The sequence below is a fragment of the Marmota flaviventris genome, chromosome 12 (genome assembly GCF_047511675.1).
Source record: "Marmota flaviventris isolate mMarFla1 chromosome 12, mMarFla1.hap1, whole genome shotgun sequence".
Taxonomy (NCBI): Eukaryota; Metazoa; Chordata; class Mammalia; order Rodentia; family Sciuridae; genus Marmota; species Marmota flaviventris.
In genome coordinates, this window is record NC_092509.1 from 40,840,943 (window position 1) to 40,868,179 (window position 27,237).

Below are 27,237 nucleotides of genomic sequence, written 5' to 3' on the forward strand. Positions count from 1 at the left end.
AGTTCTGTAGATCAGAAGTCCATAATAGGACTGGATTCTCTGCTTAGAATATAAGGCAGAAATCAAGGAGTTAGTTGGCTATAGTATCATCCAGGGGTCCTCATCTAAATTCATTCTTTTTTGTGTGTGTGTGTGGTACTAGGGATCAAACCCAGGGGTTCTTTACTCCTGCACTACATCTCCAGCCCTTTTTATTTTTTTATTTTGACCCATGGTCTTACCAAATTGCCTAGGCTGATCTTGAACTTGCAATCCACCTGCTGAAGCTTCCTGATTCCCTAGGAATACAGGTGTGTGAGACTGCACCTAGCAAACTCATTCTTGCTAATTGGCAGAATTCAATTCCTTATAGTTGCAGGACTAAGATCCTCATTTTCTTTTTGTTTGGGAGTTATTCTTAGTGATCTGTGTTCACTTTCAGTTTTTTTTGTGTGGCCCCACTCCATTTTCAAAGCTAATAGTGTCATGTCAAATCTTAAAGTGCTTTTACTCTCAAATTACTGTAGCTAACTTGGTATATAGTTAACTTGAGGTGGAGGTGGAAGTGTAGCTGTGTGTGTGTGGGGGGAGAGGTGGGAGGTGTCTTCTTTTAAAGGGCCAGTGTAATTAGGTTAGATACTCCAAATTGTCCAGGACAATCTCCATTAGGATTAACTGGTTAGTAATAATTAATTGCAGCTAAGTCTCTTTTGCCACATAAATGACATTTGTATCTCACAGTCCCTGATATTAGGGAAATTCTGGGAAGGTATTTTTAGAATACTGCCCATCACAGTGATGCTTCATAATAAAAGTTTTGTGACAGCATTGGTGCTTTCTCTAGGCATGTTTGGAATCTACCCTTTTAGTTTGTCAGGTGCTTTCCTCCAGTAAGAGAGGCTAGGTGATATGATATACATTTACTCTGTTTCACGTGGTTGGAATTCTTTGGCTCCTTTACTTTTTTATTCTTGATTTTCTGCCTTTTAGTAGTTGCTAGGACAAATTCCCATGCCCTGGTAGTACAATGTACCTGTATTCCTAGTTAGGGATGTTAAATTCAACATTGTTGAATATAAATCCAAAGTGATTACTCAAGGGGAGATTTAAGATTGCTTTCCCTGAATGTATTTCTCCCAGGTGAGAAAATTAATTCATCCTTCTATGGTTTAAAACCAGGGATACTGTTGTCCTCATTTCTAATTTATATTCTATCAAGCATCTTTTTCAAACATAGACCAGTTTGAATAGATGGAAAAATATCTATTTTTGACAGTCTCCACAAATGTTATGAGAACTTATTAATAACTGTGACATTTACACTAGCACTCCATCACTTTTTTATTTTTTAATTTTTTTGGGGTACCGGGAATTGAACTTATGGGCCCTTGAGCACAGAGCCACATCCCCAGCCCTATTTTATATTTTATTTAGAGACAGGGTCTCCCTGAATTTCTTAGCGCCACATCATTGCCGAGGCTGGCTTTGAACTCAAGATCCTCTTGTCTCAGCTGAGCTACTAGGATTACAGGCATGTGCCACTCCACTTGGCATCATCATTCTTTTTTAGATTGTATAGCTCATAATAGATTTTATCTATACTTATCTCTGTGATCCTCACAATAATCTCAGGAGGTAGGTATTGTCTACATTATATTTTTTGTTGTCAGACCCTTTATTGGTTATTTTTACTGTTTTCAATTTTAATATAATCATTACTTTTATTCCCATTGTAAGATCCTCCCTATACTTTTCCCACTATATAATAAAGTTCATATTTTTAAAACTCAGAATTGAGTCTAAATATAGGAAGCGTTTTTGTTTTGGGAAGTGGGTGCCGGGGATTGAACTCAGGGGCACTCAACCACTGATCCACATCCACAGCCCTATTTCATATTTTATTTAGAGACAAGGTCTCACTGAGTTGCTTAGTGCCTTGCTGAGGCTGAGGCTGGTTTGAACTTTCGATCTTCCTGTCTCAGCCTCCTGTGTTGCTGGGATTATAGGCATGAGCTAGAGAAAATGAACTAAAATAATTTTGCTGCTTGTTGGCACTATCATTTGATTGTAACCAAGTTCAGAGCTTTTACTCAGGATTAAAGCTTTGTTTCTGACTGGGAATTTGTGAGTGGAAAATTCATAGAGGGTTTTTTGTGTGCTGGTCTCCCTAAAGAAGGATATGTGTGACTTAAGGATAAAATAGAACAAATATTGGCTGAAATATCTGGAAGTACTTTAATATACTAAGTACATACCGCCCTTCTTAAAAGAATAGTTGATTTAATCCTGGCTAAATTTAGTCTTAATTTTTTTTTTCATTTAATGATAATACAAATACTGACTATTGAATGTATAGAAGCATTTTCACAAAGTGCACATACCTAAATATCCAGTAAATAGACACTCCTAGCTTCCCAGAAATGCCCCTTCTTCCCCTTTATTGGATGTATAAATATATATTTTATTAGTTACTCATTAAAATAAAAAATAAATAAGAAGACTGGGGATATAGTTCAGTAATAGACTGCCCATTGTATGTTAAGCGTTGGGTTTGATACTCAGCACTGCAAAAAAAAAAAAAAAAAAAAAAGAAAAAGAAAAAAATTAGAAGTTGGGAATGTCTTACCAAAGTCTACCAGACTACCTCACAAGAAGGGGACTTCTTACTCCTTCTAGCATAAGAATTCTCAGTAAGTTGGCAGAGATCATGAGATTTGATTCCCTACCTCCTTTCCTTGGGTAAGCATGTAATAAGCACCAGGACTGCATGGGAGTTGGGAATATAGAAGTGACAAGAATAAGAACACAGTACTATGGATGGCAAGTGTATAAGTAATCTCTATTGTATAAAGTTTTATTGTATAAAAATACAGATTCTGAATCTGTAGAATACATGAAGTGTTACGGGGATATATTGATGAAAGAACCAGCATCCTACCATGATTTTAAGCACACATTTTTTTTGTAATAAAATATTTTAATATTTTCTATCTTTGTATTAAATATAAATACTTGAGATATCTTGAATAATCTTATTTTCAACTATATCTGCATTTGTAGTTAGGCTGGTCTCAGATTGCTCATGTGTGTTTTATCTTCCACATTTGGTTACTGAGGCATAGTTTATGAAGCAACTTAACATATAAGAGCTTATTTGAGTCTTAACGGGCTCAGTAGAAATATCAGGGGGAGAGTTTATTATTACCATGGCGAATAGTTATGATGATTTTACTAATCACGTACCATAGCTTTACCATGATATGATCTTGCAGTACAACTTCCAGGAGGTTTTGATCTGTATGTTGCAAGCTGTTACCTCCAAAATGCTTTTTCACTGTTGGTAGCAGCATATTAAACACACTATCTTCAGAATATTAGTCTAATACTGTGTCTGGTTCAAAGATCATAACTTGGCTTTGTCTTGGGTCTTTTTTGTCTTTCTTAGTATAATTTTCTTAATTCTTGGTGGTGTGGAGAAGATTCCAAGCAAAGGATATTAAAAAGGAAATGGCAACTTGGACAGGCTAAGAGATGTGGGCATAATCATGGCTAGAACAAATTAAGTCTCAATTAGAGCTCATTGCTTGTAACTCCTTGTTAGGAATGCTCTGCTACAGCAAATCTACCACTGAGATGCTTAGAAAGTTATTTCGTTGGTGTTCAAAGACTTAACTGACTGGTTGACATCACTGTTACTATTCATACTATATTTCTTGTAGTAGAATAAATGCTGAAAGACAGTGAATAGCTTATATGATGTGGAAAAATGTGTTAGATGATTAATTTTTGTAACTGGTTTATCACAGTTTCTCTTGTATTCATCTCTTGTGATGTTCCATAGTGCTTTGTTGATATTATGCTTACGTCCACTCTTACATAAACCTTATTTTGTAGGTTTCTGGTTAATTTTATCACAGAAGCCCCTTTTGGATTTAACTGCTTTGATAAGAACCATTTTTTTTCACAATGCCTTCAAATAATTGTCACTAAGAACTTGTTGAACAAATAAATAAATGAATCTTATAGAGCTTTTTAAAGCATGGTTATGTATTTTACCTTTGACATAGATATAGAATAGTATTATAATATTATACACAGTATTGTATGCTATAACAATATTACACATATTATTTATGAGCCTAAACAAAAAAAAAGTTCATGTAAGTTTCATAAGTTAAAAATAACCCTAATGAAGGAAATAACCTTAATAATGTAACTAGAGATATCTATGCTTTATGTGTGGCCTATCCTGAACCTCTTGGAGAAAGACTTTACACAGAAACTAAGATTTTTTTGGAAAATCACGTCCGGCATTTGCACAAGGTAAGGACTATACATGCATGATATAAATACCTTTATACTTGCATGGTTATTGACTGGCACACTACTTTCCTTTTTTTAATTTTTTTTTTTTTTTAGTTATAAGTGGACACAATATCTTTATTTTATTTTTATGTGGTGCTGAGGATCGAACCCAGTGCCTCTCAAGTGCTAGGTCAGCACTATACCTCTGAGCCACAACCCCAGCCCTGGCACACTACTTTTAAATGCAAAACTTACGAATTCAAGTTTGTATCTTGTTTCTTAAATAGCATTTTTCTATTTTTACATTTATCCATGAGTCAAACACTATGCTATTGTGTTCTACAGGGGAAATCAGTTTAGTTGTTCAAGATCATGTAACTAGTATGTGAAAGAGCAAAATCAACTAAAGTTAAAAGTGCTTTTTACATTCTTTGGATGATGTTTATACAAGTAAATTTCCCCTTACCTTTTGAATATACCAACCTCTTGATAAATCTCTCTTTATTTTTAACCTTTTAGCTGCCTCTTCACATTCTATATAAAGTCTTCTAAAAACATAAAATTGAAAAGAGAATCAGTAAGTTAAAAAGCATTGTAGAAAGCTGTCTTTCTGACCAGTTATTTTTTTCCTTTTTTTGGTACCAGGGGTTGATTCCCGAGATACTTAACTACTGAGCCATATCCCTAGGCCTTTTTATTTTTTATTTTTGAGACAGGTTCTTGCTAAGTAGGTTAGGGCCTCACTAAGTTGCTGAGACTGGCTTTAAACTTGGCATCTTTCTGCCCCAGCCTCCTGAGGTGCTGGGATTACAGGTGTGTGCCACCTGGCTTTGACCAGTTATTTTGGTTAGTGTTCTGTATGTGAGAGCAAAATCATGGATTTGATCTGTGTATAAACAATGCTGCAATGTTTTTCTAACTTATTTTGGACTCCTGATCTTATCAGGAACTGGGGGAAATAACTAATTGCCTATGCTAGAATCTTCATTCTACTTTTTGTTAGCTGTTGCTACAATTGTGGAATCTCACAACTACCTTGTGGAGTAAATTTTAAGTTTATGAAATAGAATAAAACAATCTTCATAAAACAATAAAACAATCTTCAAAAAGCATCTAACCCTGCATATGACCAAGAAGAGATACTTTTTAAAATGTAACAACTCAAAAGTAGGTGCAATTGATTATGTGCTACCCTTAAAACTTTTGAAGGAATTGGTGTACTTTTTGTTGTTGTATTTCTTGTCTGTGGCATGTACATTTTAGTGTTCTGATGTATGCATTTATTAGGTCATTAAAGTGGTTTTGATAGCAAGTCCTCTAAAGTGGTCTTAATGTTTAATATGTTAAATTATTAAAAATTATTTCATTGTAAGCTAGTGAGCTTTGGTTATAACATAATTGATAATTTTGTCAGACATGTATAAATTTTGTGATTTTTATATTTTAGGTTAGGTTATATGATTATTTAAAAAAAACTTTTAGATTTTAAAATAATTTTAAACTTAAAAGTTGTAAGCATAGTATGGGGAGTTCTTGTATATTTTACCCAGATTCTTAATGTTAAAATCTTGTACAACAGTATGGTTATTAAAACCAAGAAGCAAATATTTATATAATTGTGTGATTTAAAAATGATATTCTGGGCCAGTGGTATAGCTCATTAATAGAATGCTTGCTTATATGTGAGGCCCTGGATTTCATATCTAGCACTGCCAAAAAAAAAAAGAAAAGGAAAAAAAGGTCAAAGCAGTTTTATGACAGTTTACAATACTTAAATAGTTACATGCTATATGTTCTCTCAGATCTTATGAAAAAGAGAAGTTGGTTGATGTATATATGACAGAAATACATTATTATACAACCAGCAGAATTCAAGCAGTTTTACCTGTGAGAAGAAAATTTCACTTGTTTAGGAGAAGGAACTTTTTTCATTACCACAATATTGTATTACCATGACAGATGATTTATAACATACAGATTAGAAAAAGTAGAATATAAATATCACATATGACATACTTCCAGAATTAACCACTGTTAATATTTTAATGTCTGTACTTAAACATATCTATTTTGTACATATTAATATTCTTAATTTTATGTATGCCTGCCTTTGGTGTAGTTTTGCTTCATATAATCTCTCCCAATCCTTTTAATTTTTTTTTTGAGGAAGGGTCTTGCTAAGATGCTTAGGGCCACACTAAGTTGGGGAGGAGGCCTTGAACTTGGCGTTCCTCCTGCTTCAGCCTCCCAAGCCTTAGGCTTCTTTGTTAGAAAGTAAAGTCTACTTACTTTGATAATCTCTTTTGCTTTTAATAATACTGCAGATCTCCTTTTTCATTAAATATATTTGTAATTCTGACAATTTCTAAATTTTTCATTGTATAGAGATACTATGGTTGAAATATTCTCATTGCTGGGTAGATAATTTCCATTTTATATAATTTGTTACTATAAATAGTATTCTGAACATTCTTGTGTAACCATGAGATTTTGGGGAGAGGTGGGTGCTGGAGATTGAACCCAAGATCTTATATGTGCTAAACGTGCCCTTGGGTTAGAGCCACACCTCTAACCCGTATAATTTTTTTAGGATCAGTTTTTAGCCATGGAATCAAACAGTTTCCTGAGCCACTGGGATTACTGGTGTGTTCCACCTTCTTGAAGAGATGCTGTTTTTAATTTACTAATTTGATAAGACAGAAAGTGCTATTTGTAGGTTTTTTAAAAATTATTCTAAGCCTTAATTGTTAAAATCCTAGTTTTAAAAGCATGGCACTTCATCAAAGAATTAATTAGATATAAATTGAAGTCATGTTTTACTTGAGGTCATTTGGACAGTTAATGAAAGAATTGAGATCAGAGCACCCAAGATTTCTTGAATATTCAGTGTACTTGCATTATTTTATAGGTGTGTGTGCTTTTTTTAAGCCAGAGTCTGACAAGTTTCATATATTATATATGGGATTCCACCCCTCTTTCATTTTTGCTATGCTAGGGATTGGTGGAATGTATAAAAGGTACCAATTTCTATAAATAGTCTTATTCACAAAAATGAGGTGATGATATATTTATTTATATAGATTGATCAGAGGTTATGGGTATGAGGAAACAGATATGACGATAGAATTATGTGTTTCTATTTTAAACTGATCGTATCCATCTATCCCAAAGACAAAAATCAAACCATTACTTTTTGTCCTTTTATCTTGAGGAATGAAACAGTTTCTTTGAAGGCTTCCCTTTCATGTCTTAGGTTCACATTTTCCCCCAGTTGTTTTATTTGTACTAAAGGTAGTTAAATTTAAAAATAATTTGTAAGGGTAACTTAATAGTGCTTGATTTAAATAAGTTATTTTAGAATATTTTGATGTATTTTATAGTTTACAGTGAAAATTATTAGTACTATTTAAGTAAAAAATTATTTTCTCTTAATATAGAGAGTACTGGAGTCTGAAGAACAAGTACTTGTTATGTATCATAGGTACTGGGAAGAATACAGCAAGGGTGCAGATTATATGGACTGCTTATATAGGTAAGTATACTTTTAAACACTTAATAATCCAAACAGTACTACCTGCATTCAATACTTGAAGGATAATTTTTTATTACCTATTTTTTCACTGAAATGGACAGAATTAAATTGTCCTCTTTTACATGGACTTTCCTTACTACTGGAAAAGGTCTAGAGTTTAGGTCAGGTGGGTATTTGGGAGATAGGCAGAAAGTTATTCAGTAGAAAAGTAAAACTGTATGTAACAGCATAACTCTGTTTTTGGTAACTGTAGCACTTGTTAAATCTCAATAGAGATCATTGTAAATATTCAGTTTGGTTGAAACTTAGTGGAATAAATTTCAGAATACGTCTCCTTTTTTTTTTTTTTTTGTGGTGCTGAGGATGGAACCTAGGGCCTCATGGATGTAGGCATTCACTGTAACCACTGAGCTACACCCCCAGCCCTATAAGTTCTCTTTTGACTTTAGCATTCAGTACTTTGTTTCATGGAAACACTTAGTTAAAGCACCAGAAATGCTCAGTAGTTTTCCTCTTAAGTTCTCCTATCCTGTGTTTCATGTATATTGATACTGTATTTTTATACTGCTCCATGGTCTCTTACATCTTCCCATATTTCCCCATATGACTCCATCTGTCTGGATTGTTTTCTTCCTTTCTTTGGATGGCAGGTTATGACAAGGTCTTCTCTAATCCCTGGTTTTTTGTTTTGTATTTAAGTACAGGGTCTCCCTAAGACAGTGTTGCATTACATAATAACAGGAATGTATTCTGAGAAATATGTCTTTGGGTGGTTTCATTGTGCAAACATCATAGCCTATATATACCCAAATTAAGATGGCTATGATGTCACTAAGCAACATACTCTTAGGAACCGCTGTTGTATATATGATCTGTAATTGACCAAAAATATTGTTATGCTGTGTATGATTACTTAACCATGTAAGGAATAGTTGATAAGTAAAGAATAATGGCATTAATGCCTGATTCTTTAACCCTTGGTCCTAAGATGTCTTCTCTCAAAATAAATAATTATGGCTTTTAGTGGTTGCAGTGATAATTTTGGTCCATACGTGGCATGGACCACAGACGTGCCACTTCTTCAGTTTCTCATTGGAGAGAAATGAAGGAGTTGAGCTGGGTCTCCACATACTATCTGTTCAGCCCCACCATACTTTGTAGTAGTACCTTATTGCAAGACCAGCACTCGGTTCTCATGGCTTGTTTGTTTTCCTTTTTGCCTCACTAGTTCGTATTCCCAAAAGTTTTTATAACAGAACTGGGGTTTACTCACTCTGAGTTGCTTGTATTAGAAACTTGACTTGCTTTTCAGTGACTCAGTGGCATTTAGAAGAGTGAAATATAATAAAATGAAAAACTAGTTGCTGTCAAGCACAGATTTACTGTGGTTTGGGCTTTCATAGAACAGTGTTTGTTGTACATTAAACATCTTGACATTTGATTTTCTTCCTTAATCAAAAAGTTAAGAGTTCCCTAGCTAAGGTCTGAGGGTATAAATCAGTGCTAGCTTGCTGAGCATGAGTAAGGCCCTGGATTTGATCCTCATCACCACAAACAAAATAAAACAAATTACAAAATAAAAAATTTTCCTAGCGAAATCACAGAGGAGTATTGCAAATTTTAAGGATAAGGGTTAGTGTGCATGCATGCTTTTGTCATTGTTGGGACGAGTGGGCCTTAGAAGAAAGTGTTTAGCTTGTACCATGCAGTGGTATCCCTTCTTAGCTGATGTATTTTAGTAAAGCTTTAAGTTGTTTTTCTGTTTGTTAGTGTGGTAGGACATAATTTGATGTGTGTACTAAAAATCAATTAATTTGGAGCTATTTAAATTACTGCTATTATACTGATGATAGTTTTGGGTATTTAGTAAATGTTGCAATATATAAGATATACACCCATGTGTGTATGTGTTTGTGTAAAACCATATGAGGTAGTCAGTATCTCCATTTTTACAGTGGAGGAAATGAAGGCTTGAAGAGGTTAATGACTTTGCTGAAGATCACTCAGCTAATGAGTGAGAGGCAGAATTTAAACCCAGGTCAGTCTGATTTCAAAGCTCATGTTTTAACCTCTTCATTCTACCCTGGTCTTATTCCACATACAGAAATTTTTAGTCACTTAAGTAGATTCTGTTCTCATCATTTTCTTATACTACACATTTTTTTTTTTTCTGGGGTGAATTCAATTATTCCTGGTTTTAGCTACAACCTATATGTACCAAAGTATATGTTTATCCCAGGTAGCCTAAGTTTAAAAGAAGTGTTTTTTGTTGTTTGTTTTGTTTTGTTGTTTTTTTTTAAACCAAAATGCCTATCCCTTCAGATTGTTCCATAGGTACATTATACTATTGAATATATTAAAAAGTGAGCTTATTATCCTTCCTCCCTAACCCAGTAGTACTGGGGATTAAACTCAGTAGCACTCTACCACTGAGCCCCATCCCCAGCCCTGCCCCCCCCCCCCCCCACCGCCCTTGACAGGATCTCACTAAGTTTCTCACACTGGCTTTGAATTTGCAGTTCTCCTACCTCATACTTTTAAGTCATTGATTTCTCATTTATTCTATCTGGAAAGCTTTTTGTATTATCTTTTCTAAAGTGCAAATTTGATGATTCTCTAAAATCACTTAGTAACTTTCCACTGTTGATAGCAAAGACTTAGAGCTGATGGCCCATGGGATTCAGTTAACAGTGTTTTGCTTGGCCTCTCTGGTGGTGTGACTGCTTTTTATTTATTTAATTATATTGGTAGAGTTAAGTGTTGATATCCTTTTCACAGAGGACATGGTTGGCAGTAATCAGATGAAAACTGCTTAATAGTTTTGCTTGCTTGGTGGTTCGGTTGTCACTGTTGCTAGTCACCATCTAACAAAATGTAAAGAGGAAAAATTTCAGATTTATTTCAAAAGCATTTAATGTGTGTGTGTGTTTGCTTGCTAGGGATTGAATTCAGGGGCTTAAACCTCTGAGCCATATCCTCAGCCCTTTTTTGGTGAAGAGGGGTGTCCTGATTGAACTCAGGGGCACTTGACTACTGAGCCACATCCCCAGCCCTATTTTGTATTTTATTTTGAGACAGGGTCTCATTGAGTTGCTTTGCGCCTCACTTTTGCTGAGGCTGGCTTTGAACTTGTGATCCTCCTATCTTAGCCTCCTGAGCTGTTGAGATATAGGCACCTTCGCACCTGGCTATTTTTAATATTTTTATGAAGTATTTCTAGTCTCTTCTTTACTATGATTGATTGATAAGATGAATATCCATTAGCATAGGTGACTTAACATTTCAATAATTTTTCCTGCCCTACTTTTTCCTGTTGCTCTATATGCCTGTTTAGACCCTGTCAGTCCATATAGTGGAGTACTTAAGATACAAGCTTGAGAACAAATAGCTCTTACATGAGAATAGATGGATATGAGCATGAGAAGAATTCTTATACTGGAATTTTCTAGGATGGAAGGGCCTCTGTATTATCTGTGCTGGGGTATGGTTCAGTGTATAGTGCTTGCTGGCATGCACTAGGTCCTTTGTTTGACCCCCAGCATTGCTAAAAACAAACAAGAGACACTGTCTCAAAAAAAAAAAAAAAAAAAGAAGAAGAAAAACAGTTACCTTAGGTTAGTAGTTTTGTCAAGTATTGCTATAAATTGTATTGCTATTAAGACTATATAAAAGCAAAGCATATTTATTAATTACTCAATTGAAAAAAATTTAAAGAACATGTACTAATACATTGTTACATAAGTGAAACAATCAGATATTGGCCTTTGGGGTAGAATAAGCTATCATTGGAAGCTATTTTGTTTTATGATTTCCTGGAATATATACATTCATGTACAAACAAATGTGTGGTTAATGAATTTGATTGTAAAATATTACACTTACTTAAATTAAGAAAAGTATTATATCAAAATGAAAAATTACTGTTCATATTTTTATTATGACTTTATTTTAAAAGTTCATCGTATGAATTAACTGTGAAGAAATCTAGTACAAGAAATAAAGGTTCAGTTAATATGAGTTAGTTTGAATTTTATCCTGTGAAAAAGAAAGAGAATAGTGGCTTGTCTTGTCAGATTAAAAGCACAAAACTACACCAAAACCATATATTGGTCTAAGAATACACATTCAAGATCTTTGCAGTGCATTAGTGAATAAAGACCTAATCTGCATAGCTAGCTGCTATATCTTAAAGTTAACAAACCATAGTGTTAATAATTTTACTTGTTATGTAGATAAGAGGGAGCTATTGTAGAATTCAGATTAGGGAATCAACATCTGAAAAGAGAATTTTTTAGATGAACAAGAGATACCAGAAATAGAAATGAATCATGAGAATTTTGCACATGATCTATCCAAGAGGGCAAACAGTGGCATTAGAACTAAATGGAAGTAATGGCAGGAGATGATAAGTAGTTTGGAAGAACAGTAAGACCTTAAAGGAGACAAAAATCAAAGGGTGACATAAGTGACAGTAATGTTTTAGGTGGGATTATTGGATTGACCATGGTACCATTCACCAAAAAAACCCCAAACAAAAACTGGTTTGGAGTAAAGGATCCATATAGAAAGGCACATAATGCACACATAAATGGTAAATATATGACAATTAAGTTTCATTGACTTGGCATGGCATTGTTGAAATATTATATTTGTTCATGTATTCTATTATATGTGTAAGCTCTGTGTGAACAGACATCACATTTTTGTTTTATGTTTTTTTGTCCCCAGTACCTTGCATGGTACCTGATATATAGTACTTGACTGATACCAGTTGAAGGAGAGTAGGAGAATTCCCAAGTCTCTGTTCCAGCTCAGCTACTTAATAGCAGATTGACCATGGCAAGCTTTCTAAGCTCTCCAAGCTGCTATTTTCTTCTTTCTTTATTTTTAAATTTTTAGTTATAGGTGGACACAATATCTTTATTTTATTTTATGTGGTCCTGAGGATCGAACCCAGTGCCTCACGCATGCTAGGCAAATGCTCTACCTCTGAGCCACAACCCCAGCCCCTGTTTTCTTATTTATAAAATGAAGATCATCATAGTGCCACATGTATCTACCCATAGTGTTCAGCCATGCAGAATCCTTAGGGCTATGCCTGACACGTGTTATGATGCAAATAAATGTTACTGATTACTTTTATTTCCTGACAGTCATGGTTTTATGATCTGGCTCTGGGCTACTCTTCCAAGTTTCTGTTCTGATATTAGTTTTTGCTATCCCTGCTGTCTGAAATGTTATCCATTTATTTATTCAGTAAGTCATTGAATAAGTATTTTTTGAGGACTTGATATTTGCCTACTACTGTTTTTGACACTGTAAGACATTCTTTAGAGGACATGGGTATACAAAAAAGGGAAAGCAATTATAAAAGGTTATTTTACAGAAAGCAAGTAAGTGAAGAAAGTAAAACAGCTGTGAATTAAATAGTTACTTTGTTGGGAGTGGGAAGTTAAGGTTAATTTTAGAGTGGGGTCAGGGAAGGCCTGAAAGGTATATTTGATCTGAGATCTAAAAGACAGGGGCCAACTATTATAGGACCTTGTAGACCCTCATTGCAGGCGATGAGTCCATCTTCTCTCTGCCTTTTAATTTTGTCCCTCAATTTTATTTATTTCTTCTGTTCTTGATTGATAGGCATGGTTGGAAACAGAATAAGATCACTAGAGTTACCATGAGAATGGAAAAGAAGGAATAAATGACACTTTGAAAGGAAAAATAATGATTTTGTAACCCTGGGCTAAGTAGTCTAAAATGTCAAAGGACACATCATGGTTGTAGGGCCTTCAAGCCTAGATTCTGGACATTAGTAGAAGTGGAGTTTGCGTAAATGTTGTGGATATTCTGCTTTGAAGTCAGTTCCAGGAATTGTATTTTTCATTGTCTCCCCAAGTTGTTGGTGGAATTATGAAGTGGAAATTTTTGTTGTCTTTGTTTTAATTTCAGTTGTCTATAAAGCTAAGTGGACCCTTCATTGTGGTGTAGTGAACCTTGGAAAGGGTATGTTTCAATGTACAGATTTTATGGTTGTTGCCTAAATACGCATATGGTCAGAACATTTCAAATGGATAATTTTAGTTTTTGAGCATTTAAAGATATTATGGTGAAATCTAGGATGGTGAAAATGTGTACTTGAACATTACAGGCATTTCCTATACATTTTATTTTAGAGTTCTATATTCATCTCAGTTATTCCTAGAGTTCATCATAGTTATTATGTCTTTGAATGTATTGAAACATGTTTTTAAATTATTTGACTTTCCTCTGGTAGACATAGTCATTTTAAATCAGTCAATTTTGCCCTTATTTTAATAAATTAATTAAAGATATAATATCCAACTACAACTAAACAATGAAAATAAAAATTTTTTTGCCCTTCTTTTGTTATCTGGAATAATCTACTCCATTTCTTTTTTAAAAAAAAAATATATATATATTTTTAATTTTAATATTTATTTTTTAGTTTTCGGCAGACACAACATCTTTATTTGTATGTGGTGCTGAGGATCGAACCCAGGCCGCTCGCATGCCAGGCGAGTGCGCTACCGCTTGAGCCACATCTCCAGCCCTCCATTTCTTACCTACGAATTGTGATCCCCATACACATTTTTTTTTTTAAGAGAGAGAGAGAGAGAATTTAATATTTAATTTTTAGTTTCTCGACGGACACAACATCTTTATTTGTATGTGGTGCTGAGGATCGAACCCAGTGCTGCGTGCATGCCAGGCGAGCATACTACGGCTTGAGCCACATCCCCAGCCCCACATTTTTTTTAAATTGGTGCATTGTGGTTATACATAATGGTGGGATTTGTTGTTACATAATTATACATGCATGCAATATAATAACACAATTTGACTGATACATTTTCCAATATTTCCCTTTTCATTTGCCTCCTCCCTCTTCCTAATTCCTTTGTTCTATTGGTGATCTTTTTTGTTTTAGAAATGAAAAGTTACACTCCACCCCCCCCCCACCCCCCCCCCACCCCCCGTGATGAAGTATAGAGAACTGACTTGACTGACCATTTTATTTGTTTGTTTAACTTTTGTAAATTGTTCCTTATCTTGACTTGCCAAGAAGAGTCTAGTAATTAGCAAATTGAATTGTAGATGGTCTGACCCTTATATAAGAGCTATTGAACCATAAGAGTATTGAGAATCTTTAGAACAAAACCCTGAGTTTAAGTGTAACTGTGATAATAGTATTTTTTCTGCTCTCCAGGTCTTATTCATTATCCCTTAGGGCTAATAATTTTCATCATTTGATTATGTTCCTTATTTCTACATAATTAATTTCTGTTGGGCTTATTACTTTACTATTTCTTAATTTATAATCCTAAAATTATTGTTCTAAAGTTGCAAGTACTATTCATTAGTTTATAATCCTAAAATTATATTTTTAAAGTTGCAAGTTGTTTGTTCTTTTACTAATTTTGACTTGGTATCCAGTGATACTACATTTGTTTTTCAGGTATCTCAACACCCAGTTTATTAAAAAGAATAAATTGACTGAAGCTGACCTTCAGTATGGCTATGGTGGTGTAGATATGAATGAACCACTTATGGAAATAGGAGAGGTAATAAATTCTTTAACTGCAAACATGTTTTTATAAGTTGCAAACATGTTTTATCCAGGTTTTTTTTTTTTAAGGACACCAAGTTGACTGTCTTAAAACTGTCAAGATTTAAAACATTCAAAGGTTAAATAAAATACTATAATAATTTCCTAAGCATCTTTAGATAGATGAGAACAGAAAATATGTTAAGTTGGGCTGGGGTTGTGGCTCAATGATAGAGCACTTGCTTTGCACATGCTAAGCCCTGGGTTCAATCCTCAGCACCACATAAAAATAAATAAATAATGAGGTATTGTGTCCAACTACAACTGAAAAATAAGAAAAGATATAAGTTATTATTTTAGTAATTACATTTATGATGGACAAATGATAAGAGTTAATGATTCTACAGTGTGGAGGGAAACTCATTACAATTATTTAGAAAATATTGACATTCTGGTAGACAAAAAATACAAAAAACAAAGACAAAAAGAGACTAGAAGAGAGAAAACACAAGTTTATGGATATAACAAATTTATTATAACTACATAGAAAGTAATTAATTCAGAGTACAACAATGAAAGTATAGTTCAAGTAATTTATTTAGGTTCTTCGAGTGTTTTGTACATTTAAATGTAAAAAATTATATATAATGCATAAAGTAATTTTGAAATATTCTTGTTCAAATTTTTATAATACATATTTGAATAGTCAGACATTGAGGACAAAATTAGAAATAGACAGAAGGTCCCTGCTCACATGCAACTTGTAAGTTTAGATGTGAGAAGCAGATGCCAAATAAGAAAATAATGTTAAATTGTGGTGTGAATGAAAGAAATAAACAGCTAACATGCAACGTTAGTAAACGTTTAGCATATTCCTTGGGGAAGAAAATTCATCAGTGTCTTTTAATAAGTTTTAAAATATTTAATACCTCCTAGTAATCTCATGTCTAACAATTTGTTCTTGGAAGATAATAAGTGGGAAAAGAATTTAAATATTTAAAAGCAATCCTTGTAGTCATTTTTAATAAGACATTTAGTGGATGAACAATCTAAATTTCCAACATTCGACATTAAAAATCGTATATAGAATAGATATAGTATGATTTTGTTAAAGGTAGACAAATGAATAAAGTAGAGAAAATAGTTTATAGAAACATTAACAGAGGGGAAAATGGTTTTTGAAAAAGTTTGGACGCAACATTATACGTTTAACACAAATAAAACAGGCAAAAAAGGATGTAGATAAAAAGATCAGCAGAGAATACCAAAATTTTTTTTCCATATTATTCATTTATTTATTTTAGTTGTAGGTGGACATAATGCCTTTATTTATTTATTTTTATGTGGTGTTGAAACATGAAACCAGTGCCTCACACATGCTAAGCAAGCACTCTGACACTGAGCTACAGCCCCAGTCCTCCATGTTTTTATTGGTGCATTATAGTTGTATATATTGATGGGATTTGCTGTCACATTTTTGTACTTGCACACAAGAGAATACCAAAATCTTTTTTTTTTTAATATTTATTTTTTAGTTGTAGTTGGGCATAATACCTTTATTTTATTTATTTATATGTGGTGCTGAGGATCAAACCCAGGGCCTTGCAGTGATAGGTGAGTGCTCTACCACTGAGCCACATCCCCAGCCCCCAAAATCTTTTTTTTTTTTCTTTTTAGATATACATGAGAGTAGAGTGTATTTTGACATATTATATATACATGGAGTATAACTTTTTCTAATTTAGGATCCCATTTCTTTGTACATGATATTGAGTTTCACTGGGAATTCCAAAATCTTAATAGTAGCTGCTTTTAGTAGGATTATAAGTGAATATCTTATATAAAATTGTCCCTTATCACGAGTATTATCAAAACTGCTCCTTTTCCCAGAGGAAATCATCATAAACAGTTTGATTTGTAGCTTTTCCAAAATTTACTTGTGCATTTGATTACAAATATTTCTATATACACAAATTACAGTTTCTTTCTTTTTTTTTAATATTTATTTTTAGTTATAGGTGGTCACAATATCTTTATTTTATTATTATGTGGTGCTGAGGATCGAACCCAGTGCCTCACGCATGCTAGGCGAACACTCTACCACTGAGCCATGGACCTAGCCCACACAAATTACAGTTTCAGTGTTAACGTTTTAAACAAAGCGTCTTATAACCTGTTATAATAAGGTTATAAAAAAATCTTATAAAAAATAAGTATTTTTGCTGTTTTACTTTTTGGTGGTTAATATGTCTGGGAGTTCTTTTTATATACTTTTTGTGAGATCTTAAACTTCAGTAATAGAGATATAGATAACTTAGTTTCCAGTTTTTTGTTGTACAAACAATACTGCAGTGAACATCATTGTTCACTTGTTTATTCATTAAATATTCTAACCCCTTTATGTATAAAATATTGTTATATATGTTGAGAATATAGCAATGAACAAAACAGAAAAATCTTATAGTATGTGAACAGAAGTCTTCATAAAACATCCTGAATTTTTGATAGACTTGCAACCTTTGCTTTCAGAAAGGTTTTATATATTTTTTAATATATACATAAGATATTGTACTTCCACAACAAGTATGAAATACCATTTTCTTAGGTATTGCTGTCCCTTACCATTCATGCTATTTAAAAAGAAAGCAAAGCCAAAACTTGTAAGTATTTTTTGTGCTTTTGCTTACTGTAAATGTAATTACCAATGGATCAGAATAATGTTACCCCAGGGAAAAAGAATAGGCCAGAAGCAGCCTATATGTTTGTAGTTAAGTTAGAAACATAGAACAGTCAAGCCAAAAAGCAGTCAGTTTTTTAGTAATGTAATACTTACACTCTATGAGAAAAATGTATTGACATTTAAAGGCTTAAACAAGAAAAGAAAACTTGGAAAACTTTTGGGAAACAAAATAGGAGCACACATATACCTATGACCTTAGGGTAGGGAAGGATTTCTTTCTTTTTTCTTTTTTTGTACCAGGGATTGAACTCAGGGTCACTCGGCCACTGAGCTACATCCTCAGCCCCTTTTTGTATTTTATTTAGAGACAGGATTTCTCTGAGTTGCTTAGCACCTCACTTTTGCTGAGGCTGGCTTTGAACTTGCGATTTTCCTGTCTCACCCTCCGAGCCACTGGAATTATGGGTGTGTGCCACTGGACCCAATGGAAGGATTTTTTAAACAACAAAAAAATACATAAGAAAGAAACGGAAAAGCCAAGTTGCTTAAACAGATTGCAGTTTGTGAAACTGTCAAGGGATAAGTTTCTTCCATTTGTAAAGAACTCCTAGGTTTCATTAAAAATAAGACAAACTTTAACAGAATAATGGGAGAAAATAAATGAGTGGACATTTCTCAAGAAAGAAAAACAAGATAGACAATAAACATAAAAATCCCAGCTTCATTCAAGCAAATGCCAGTTAAAACCGCAAGGAGGTGCTATTTTATGTCCAGTAGATTGGCAAAATTTGACTGAAGCCCTGCAGAAGCAGTTGTCAAGAATTTGTGCTAATGGGACAATAAAATATTTGAATCCTTTAAAAAAAAAAAAAAGAATTTGGACTAATGGGAATTTTCATCTATTGGTATATGGGTGTAAATGGAAAAACCATTTGGCTTTATTTAGTAAAGTTGCATGTATGTCTAACCCTACAGCACAACATTTCTACTTTTAGGTGTATATCAGGAAATCTCTTGCTTAGGTGGGTAAGAAAATAAATATAAAAATAATCAACATTGTTGTCAGTAGCAGAAAACTGGAATCACAAGCAAAGATCATCAGTAATGGACTGGAAAAAATAAATCATGGTGTATTTATATAATAGGATACTATATAGCAGCACCAATGTTCTAGGTATATGTATGTGTTTAAATTTGCATTGGTTTCAATGACAAAATATAGTTTTAAAAAATCATAAAGAATATACAGTGAATGGCTGGAGTTCTAGCTCAGTGGTAGAGTGCTTGCCTAGCACTTGTGAGATACTGGGGTTTGATCCTCAGCACCACATTACAAAAAAAAAGTAAATAAAGGTATTTTGTCCATCTAACTAAAAAATAAAAAAAGAATATACAACGATTTTTAAAATAAAGATCAGAAAAGGTCAACTTTAAACTATTAATGCTTATTAGAACTTTAAGCAAAGAAATGATTTAATGTAAAATTCAGAGTAGTGATAACTTCTGAGGGGAAAGGAAGAGGAAATTTGGGGCAACAATAATGTTTTTTTTTTTTTCTTTCTTAAGCTGAGTTGTGAATATAGAGGCTGTTGTATTCTTTAAAACAACTTAAACTTTTTTTTTTAAGGTGTGAGATATTCAGTAATTGAAAAAATATAGCAACCCCCAAATGAAATTTTTTTTTTTTTTGGTACCTGGTATTGAACCCAGGGGTGCTTAACCTCTAAGCCAAATTCCCAGCCCTTCTTATTTATATTTTCTTTGAGATGGGTCTTGCTAACATGCTAAGGGCCTTGCTAAGTTGCTGAGGCTGGCTTTGAACTTATGATCCTCTTGCTTCAGTATCCCGAGTTGCTGGGATTTCAGGCGTGTGCAATTGTGCCTGGGTCAAATGAAATTATTTTATTTAACTTAAATCCTTTATTTCCATTATGGTATTGGCTTGTATAGCCTGTCCATAGTACTGAGCATATAACAAGATTTTATAAAAATCAGTTATTTTTGTAAAATTTTCAATTAAAGTTAAAATCTAATTTTGTATATATTACAATCTGCTATGATGGTTATTGCCAAGTTGAATCATAAAATTACTTATTTTCCTTTAAATTTTTCATTTCCTTCAGTTTTCATTTGAATTTTGGATTAGTTGCTAATATTTCTTTTTGAAGGCTGGTTTTAATTTTTTAAAAAATCTTGGATAAATGTTAAAAAATTACTAAGTAATGCAGTCTTAATGATTTTTATTTTTCCTGGCAGCTAGCATTGGATATGTGGAGGAAATTGATGGTTGAACCACTTCAGACCATCCTTATCCGAATGCTGCTTCGAGAAATCAAAAAGTGAGTTCTGATATTTGTCTTCCTGAGTGTATTAGTCAGTGTTCTCTAGGGGAACAGAATGAAGAGGAAGTATAATTATGAAAAGTGGATTTATTGGGGGCTGTGTTTGTGGCTCAGCAATAGAGCACTTGCCTAACGCATGCGAGGCCCTGGGTTCAATCCTCAGCACTACATAAAAATATAATAAAGGTATTGTGTCCAACTACAACTAAGAAATGAACATTTTTTTAAAAAAGTGTGGGGGGGATTTATTAGGTTGGCTTATGCAACCAGAAGCTGGATTGTCCATAATGGGCAACTATAGGCTGAGACTTCGAAGAACTAGTAGCTGCTCAGTCCAAGAGGCTGAAGCCCCAGAACAAGAGGGATCAATGGTGCTACCCTAGTCTAACACTGAAGACTTTTGGAAACTCCCTGGGGAATCACTAGCAGAGTCTGCTTTGGAAGAGTGAAGAAGCAAGTGTCTGATACCCCTAGATAATCGCAGTAGCAATCAAGAACCCATTCAAGAAGAATCTAGCTTGCATTTGCTGCTGCTTCCTTGTTCTTCCAATTTTTATTTCATCTAAGCCATCATCCTATTGGCCTATGCTTAGGGAGGGTCTCTACTTCAGTTGGCTATCCCACATGCCCAAGTCATACCCAGACATACCCAGAAGCCTCTTAATCATTGGCATCCTTCTTTTTAAAAAAATTGGCACATTATAATTATATATAACAGTGCGATTTGTTATATTCATATGCACACCCAATAAAACTGTATAATTTGATTCATTTCATTTCTCAGTACCTCCCCGTTCCCTTCCTTCCCTATCCCAATTCTCTTCTTCTTCTTTTTTTAATATTTATTTTTTAGTTGGACGCAGTATCTTTATTTTTATGTAGTACTGAAGACCGAACCCAGGGCCTCGCATGTGCAAGGCGAGCGCTCTACCACGGAGCCACAACCCCAGCCCCTCAATTCTCTTCTTCTATTCCACTGGTCTCCATTTGTGTAAAATGTGACACATTTTACACAAATGGAGCACAACTTCTCATTACTCTGGTTGTACATGGTGCAGTCACACCAGTAGTGTAATCATACATGTATAGGGTAATAATGTGTCTCATTCTACAGTCCTTCCCATCCCCACAGCCCCACTCCTCCCCTCACTTCCCTTTGCACAATCCAAAGTTCTTTCATTCTTCCATACCTCCTACCCCCACCCATGGATCAGCATTCTTTTATCAGAGAAACCATTCAGCCTTTGGTTTTTTGGGATAGGCTTATTTCACTTACCATGATGTCCTCTGGTTCCATCCATTTACCTGCAAATGCCCTAATTTCATTTTTCTTTACGGCTGAGTAATATTCCATTGTGTATATATATGTACCACATTTTCTTTATCCATTCATCTATTGAAGGGCATCTAGGTTGATTCCATAGTTTAGCTGTTGTGAATTGAGCTGCTATAAACATTGATGTGGCTGAGTCACTGTAGTATGCTGATTTTACCTACCAACCAAGAAAAGCCTGGGACCAGATGGATTCTCAGCCGAGTTCTACAAGATCTTCAAAGAAGAAGTAATACCAATACTCCTCAAGTTATTCCATGAAATAGAAAAGAAGGGAACCCTCTCAAACTCATTCTATGAGGCTAATATCACCCTGATACCAAAACCAGATAAAAACACATCAAGGAAAGAAAACTTCAGACCAATATCCCTGATGAACAGAGATGCAAAAATTCTTAATAAAATTCTGTCAAATTGCATACAAAAACATTGAAAAGATAGTGTATCTTGATCAAGTGGGGTTCATCCCAGGGATGCAAGGTTGGTCCAACATACAGAAATCAGTAAACGTAATTGATCACATCAATTGGCTTAAAGACAAGAATCATATGATCATCTCAATACATACAGTAAAAGCATTTGACAAAATACAACACCTCTTTATGTTCAAAACACTGGAAAAACTAGGGATAGTAGGAACATACCTCAACATTTTAAATGCTATCTATGTTAAGGCCAACGCCAGCATCATTCTAAATGGAGAAAAGTTGAAAGCATTCTTTCTGAAAACTGAAAGAAGTCAGGGATGCCCTCTTTCACCACTTCTATTCAACATAGTCCTTGAAACTCTAGCAAGAACAATTATAATAAAATAATAAAATAAAAAGGTTATAGGGCTGGGGATGTGGCTCAAGCGGTAGCGCGCTCGCCTGGCATGCGTGCGGCCCGGGTTCGATCCTCAGCACCACGTACAAACAAAGATGTTGTGTCCGCCGAAAAACTAAAAATAAATAAATAAATTCTCTCTCTCTCTCTCTCTCCTTCTCCTCTCTCTTTAAAAAAAAAAAAAAGGTTATAAATAGGAAAGGAAGACCTCAAACTATCACTATTTGCTGATGATGTGATTCTGTATTTAAAAGATCCAAAAAATTCCACCAGAAACTTCCAGAACTAATAAATGAATTCAGCTAAGTAGCAGGATATAAAATCAACACCCATAAATCAAATGCATTTTTACACATAGCCAGGAATCCATTGCCACCTCTCAATCCAATCAAGTTGACAATTCAAATTAACCATTACACTGAGTCTGTTTTATTTTACTGTTTGGCAAATTTTTAAAACAATAGTAATGTACAGCTGCATTACTATTGACCCGGCTTTGGCTCTGTCTTATTGTAAATAGCCTGTTTTACTTTTTTTTTTTTAATATTTTTTTTTAGTTGTCAGTGGACTTTATTTATAAGTGGTGCTGAGAATTGAACCCATTACCTCACACATGCTAGGCAAGTGCTCTATCACTGAGTCACAACCCCAGACCTTGTTTTACTTTTTAATTGCCAATATTTTAAAGAGTTGAAACAGAATTAGTGGCAGGTGTGAGACTTTAAAGTGTTAATAGTTTGTATCTTGAATATGATTTTAGTGACATGAATCTGGACATAATCAAATTGCATAAAACTATATAGACACAAATGATTGTAAAAACTTGCAAAATCGGAATAAGTACTATAAATTGTATCTTGTCAGTTTTCAGTTTTTTATATTGTATATTGGTTATGTAAGGAGAAAGTTGGGTGAAGGATACACAAGACCCTCTATTATTTTTGAAACTTTATGTGGGTCTATAATGATTTCAAAATTAATTTTTTTGTTTAAATAGTGCATAAAATGGGAATGTTCCTGTTTTCTTCCTTCCTTTTACCTCAGACTTTTCTTCTCTTTAGTAACTAGATAACAGTTTGGTTGAACTTTTTTATATTTGTCTACTTACAAATGTACAATGCCATTCATCCCTTTTGGGAGTATCTTTATAGTTCTTTAGGGAGAATGGTGAAAGCTGTGGATTCTCTCCACACAAAAATTCTTGGTATGCATGTGTACAAAAAATTTTTCATTCTTTAAAGAAGGTTTATGGATTCCCAAGGCCAGAATTGTACTTAGTGCTTGTGCTTTTCTGGCTTTGAGGGAATCATTTGGCAATTTTTTTTACTTTCCCCTGCTGTGCTAGAGATTGAACCCAGGGCTTTGTACCTGTTAGGCAAGTGCTTTAACCACTGAGCTACATCTCCAGCCTCTAATTTGACAAATTATAATCTGAAATAAGTCTCCATAGTTAGTATTTGTTGAATTAAGAAAAGTTTTATTTGTTCTAAAACAGTAATTCAAAAGCAAGACAATTATGACTATTTTTGTATTTCTTATAAGTATGGTTCAGTTTCAGGACTTTTTTCTATTAGTTTTTCTATCCTGTGCTAGTTCCTCAATGTGTTGTTTATTGTAGCTTAGTATTCTTAGTTGATACCTGATAGAGTGAGTTTATCAGCCAGAAGTCCAAAGTGTCCTTATAATATAGTCATGTTTTCTAAAGGTGATTATGTCATTATTTAAAAATTTTCTATAAGATTGGAATTAAACTGCATCTGTAAGTTAATTTGGAGAGAATTTATATTTAGAGTAAAACCAAACAGGATTGTTTTTTTCTATCCAAGAGCATACTCTTAACTATTATGCTTTCTTTAATATCTCCTAATAGGTTTTCGATAGACATTTCTGAAAGGTTCTATATGGTTGTGTGTGTGATTTTTTTTTTTTTTTTCCCCCTCTCTTGCAGCGTCTGGGAATTAAACCCAGGGCCCTGTGCATGTTAGGCAGGTGCTCTACTACTAAGCCACATCCCCATCCTTCTACTTGTTTTTTGTTAGATTTTGAGATACTTGGTATTTTCTGATAAAAATCACATAAAGTATTTGTTTTCTGCTAGTATACAGACATGCAGCTAACTCTTGTATGTAAGTCTTATATTCAGCCATCTTGTTAAATTCTATTTTTTCTAATAATTTGTGAATAATTTAGGCTTTTTTAAAAATTAAATTTGATTTTTATTGTTTTTAAAATTATATTTGACAGTAGAATTCTTTTTGACATAATTATAAAAGCATTGAAAATATCTTGTTCTAATTCAGACCCCAATACCTCTCCTTTTTCTTCCCTCTCCCTACCTCCTGCTTCCTTCTCTCTTGATCTTTTAGTCATTTATGCAAGGTAATTTTTAAAAAAAATTAATTTCTTGTGGATGGTTAGATTCAATGCTGTATACTTATATGTACTAGAAAATTTAAGCTATCATAATATAGCCAATGATAGTTTTATTTTCTCCCTCCATGTGTGTTTGCCTTACTACATTGGCTAGGACCTTCAGAGTAGTGTTAAGAGAAATAATGACTTTTTGCATCTTTGTCTCATCTTGATTTTAAAGCTTACATGTGTATCACTATATATTTAAGATGATGCATCCTTTAGTTTTTGATAGCTATTCTTTATCTGAATAATGAAATTAACTTGAATTTATGTTGAATTTTATTTTATTTTTAAAATTAATTAATTAATTTTTTTGTGGCGCTGGGGACTGAACCCCCCAGGGCCTTCTGCATGTGAGGCAATCACTCTACCAACTGAGCTACATCCCCAGCCCTGTGTTAAGTTTTATAAAAATGCCTTTTTTTCTTATATTGAGTGATCATATGGTGGTTTTCTTTTTCTAGTTTGCTGATTTAGTGAATTTTCTAGTTTGCTGATTTAGTAAATTTTATTTATGGATTTCCTAATATTAATGGATTTTCTAATGTTGTCTAATATTAAAGTATCCTTTTGTAAATAAAATAAAACCTGATTGGTCATTGCCTGTTATAGGTTTTATACATTGTTGCATTTGGTTTGCTAATATTTTATTGAGAATATTGCATCCATATCTATGAGTGGAATATGCCAGCAGTTATTCTTTCTCGTAATGTCTTGGGGTCTGGTATCAGGTTTATCCTTGTAGGATGAATTAGCAGGTATTCTGTTTCTTTTATTTATTGTGTTTTGTTTAATTTTATTTATTTATTTTGCAGTACTAGGGATTGAACCAGGGGCTCTCTACCACCGAGCTACATTATCAGCCTTTTTTATTTTTTATTTTGAGACAGGGTCTTACTAAGTTGCTAGGCTGGCCTCAAACTATGAGTCATCCTGTCTCAGCCTCCTGAGTTACTGGGATTGTAGATGTGTACCACCATGCTTGGCCCTTTTTTTTCTTTTTAATATAAAAACTTATATAAAATTGATATTATCAGTTTCTTAATTATGTAGCAAAGCTACTGCAAAACCATTGTGCCTAGGGGTTTTTTTTTTTGTTGTTTTGTTTTTATGATATTTTTTTTAACAATGCCCCATTTTTTTCCAAGTCTTAATAGTGGTCAAACTTGTATTTCTTCTTAAATCAGTTATGAAAAACTTCTTCCAAAATTGTTGGAAAGTAGTTGTTGACAGTATTCGCTATTAAAATCTTTTTATTTAAATACTGAAGTGTTACAATGCTAGTGTAGAAGATTTTGTATTTCCTGAACCAAACTTCCCATGACATTGCAACCCATAGTATGTGTTTATAAACATTGGTTATAATATTGTTAACTAAAAACTTTAATTTCCCTAGTTTTTCTGCTGATATTCCTCATTCTATCTCAGGATTTAATCCACATCACAACATCACATTTAGTGACTGTCCCTTTGATTCTCCTCTAGTCTGTATTCTTACCACATCTCATGTGACCTTTACACTTTTGGGGGGTAGGAGTATTGAAACTAGAATTGCTCTACCACTCAACTACATCCCCAGCCCTTTTTGTTTTTTGACACAGGGTCTTGCTAAGTTGCTGAGGCTGGCCTTGAACTTAAATCCTCATGCCTCAGGCTTCCAAATTGCTACAGTAACAGGCTTCTACCAGTTTGCCAGGCTTGATCTTGACACTTTTAAAAAATAGGTATTTGTGGGGCTGTGGATGTGGCTCAGTGGCTGAGTGCTTGCCTAACACTCGTGAGAAACTGGGTTCCATCCTTAGCACCATATACAAAAAAGTAAGCAAATAAAATAAAGGCATGCTGTCCATCTATAACTACCAAAAAATAAAAAATTAAAATTAAAAATTAAAAATAGGTGTTTGTAGAGACTCCTGAATTTTGTCTGATGTCTGATGTTTTTTGCAAGATTAGACTGAGATTATGGATTGGGGAAAGTACCATAAGGAACTAGTCTTTATCACATCATATCAAGTAGATGATAGCAACATGATTTTTTTATTGGTGAAAACTTTGATCACTTGATTAATGCATTTCTTTTTCTTCTTCACTTGTTTTAATCTCTTCATAATATTATTTATTCTTATCTGGATGGTTGTATATTCTGTTGTGATATCCCTCCCCCCTGCAAAGAACCAATTTTGGTCTTAATTGATCTTCTCTGTTTTCTTTTTCATCATTTTGCTCTTATTTTTCTTTTTCCCCTCTTTTTTTGGAGACAGA

The 27,237-nt window shown here is 33.8% G+C and overlaps 1 protein-coding gene across 3 annotated transcripts in view; it reads left to right on the plus strand.

The window, feature by feature from the left end:
* Cul2 (cullin 2) overlaps nt 1-27,237 on the plus strand; it is a 97,393-nt gene that overhangs the window by 26,154 nt on the left and 44,002 nt on the right. For all 3 annotated transcript variants that reach the window (XM_071599889.1, XM_071599888.1, XM_027928623.2), the window contains exons 3-6: nt 4,200-4,302; nt 7,722-7,816; nt 15,291-15,396; nt 20,317-20,399. In XM_071599889.1, the coding sequence (XP_071455990.1) occupies nt 4,200-4,302; nt 7,722-7,816; nt 15,291-15,396; nt 20,317-20,399 (387 nt within the window). The remainder of the gene's footprint in view (nt 1-4,199; nt 4,303-7,721; nt 7,817-15,290; nt 15,397-20,316; nt 20,400-27,237) is intronic.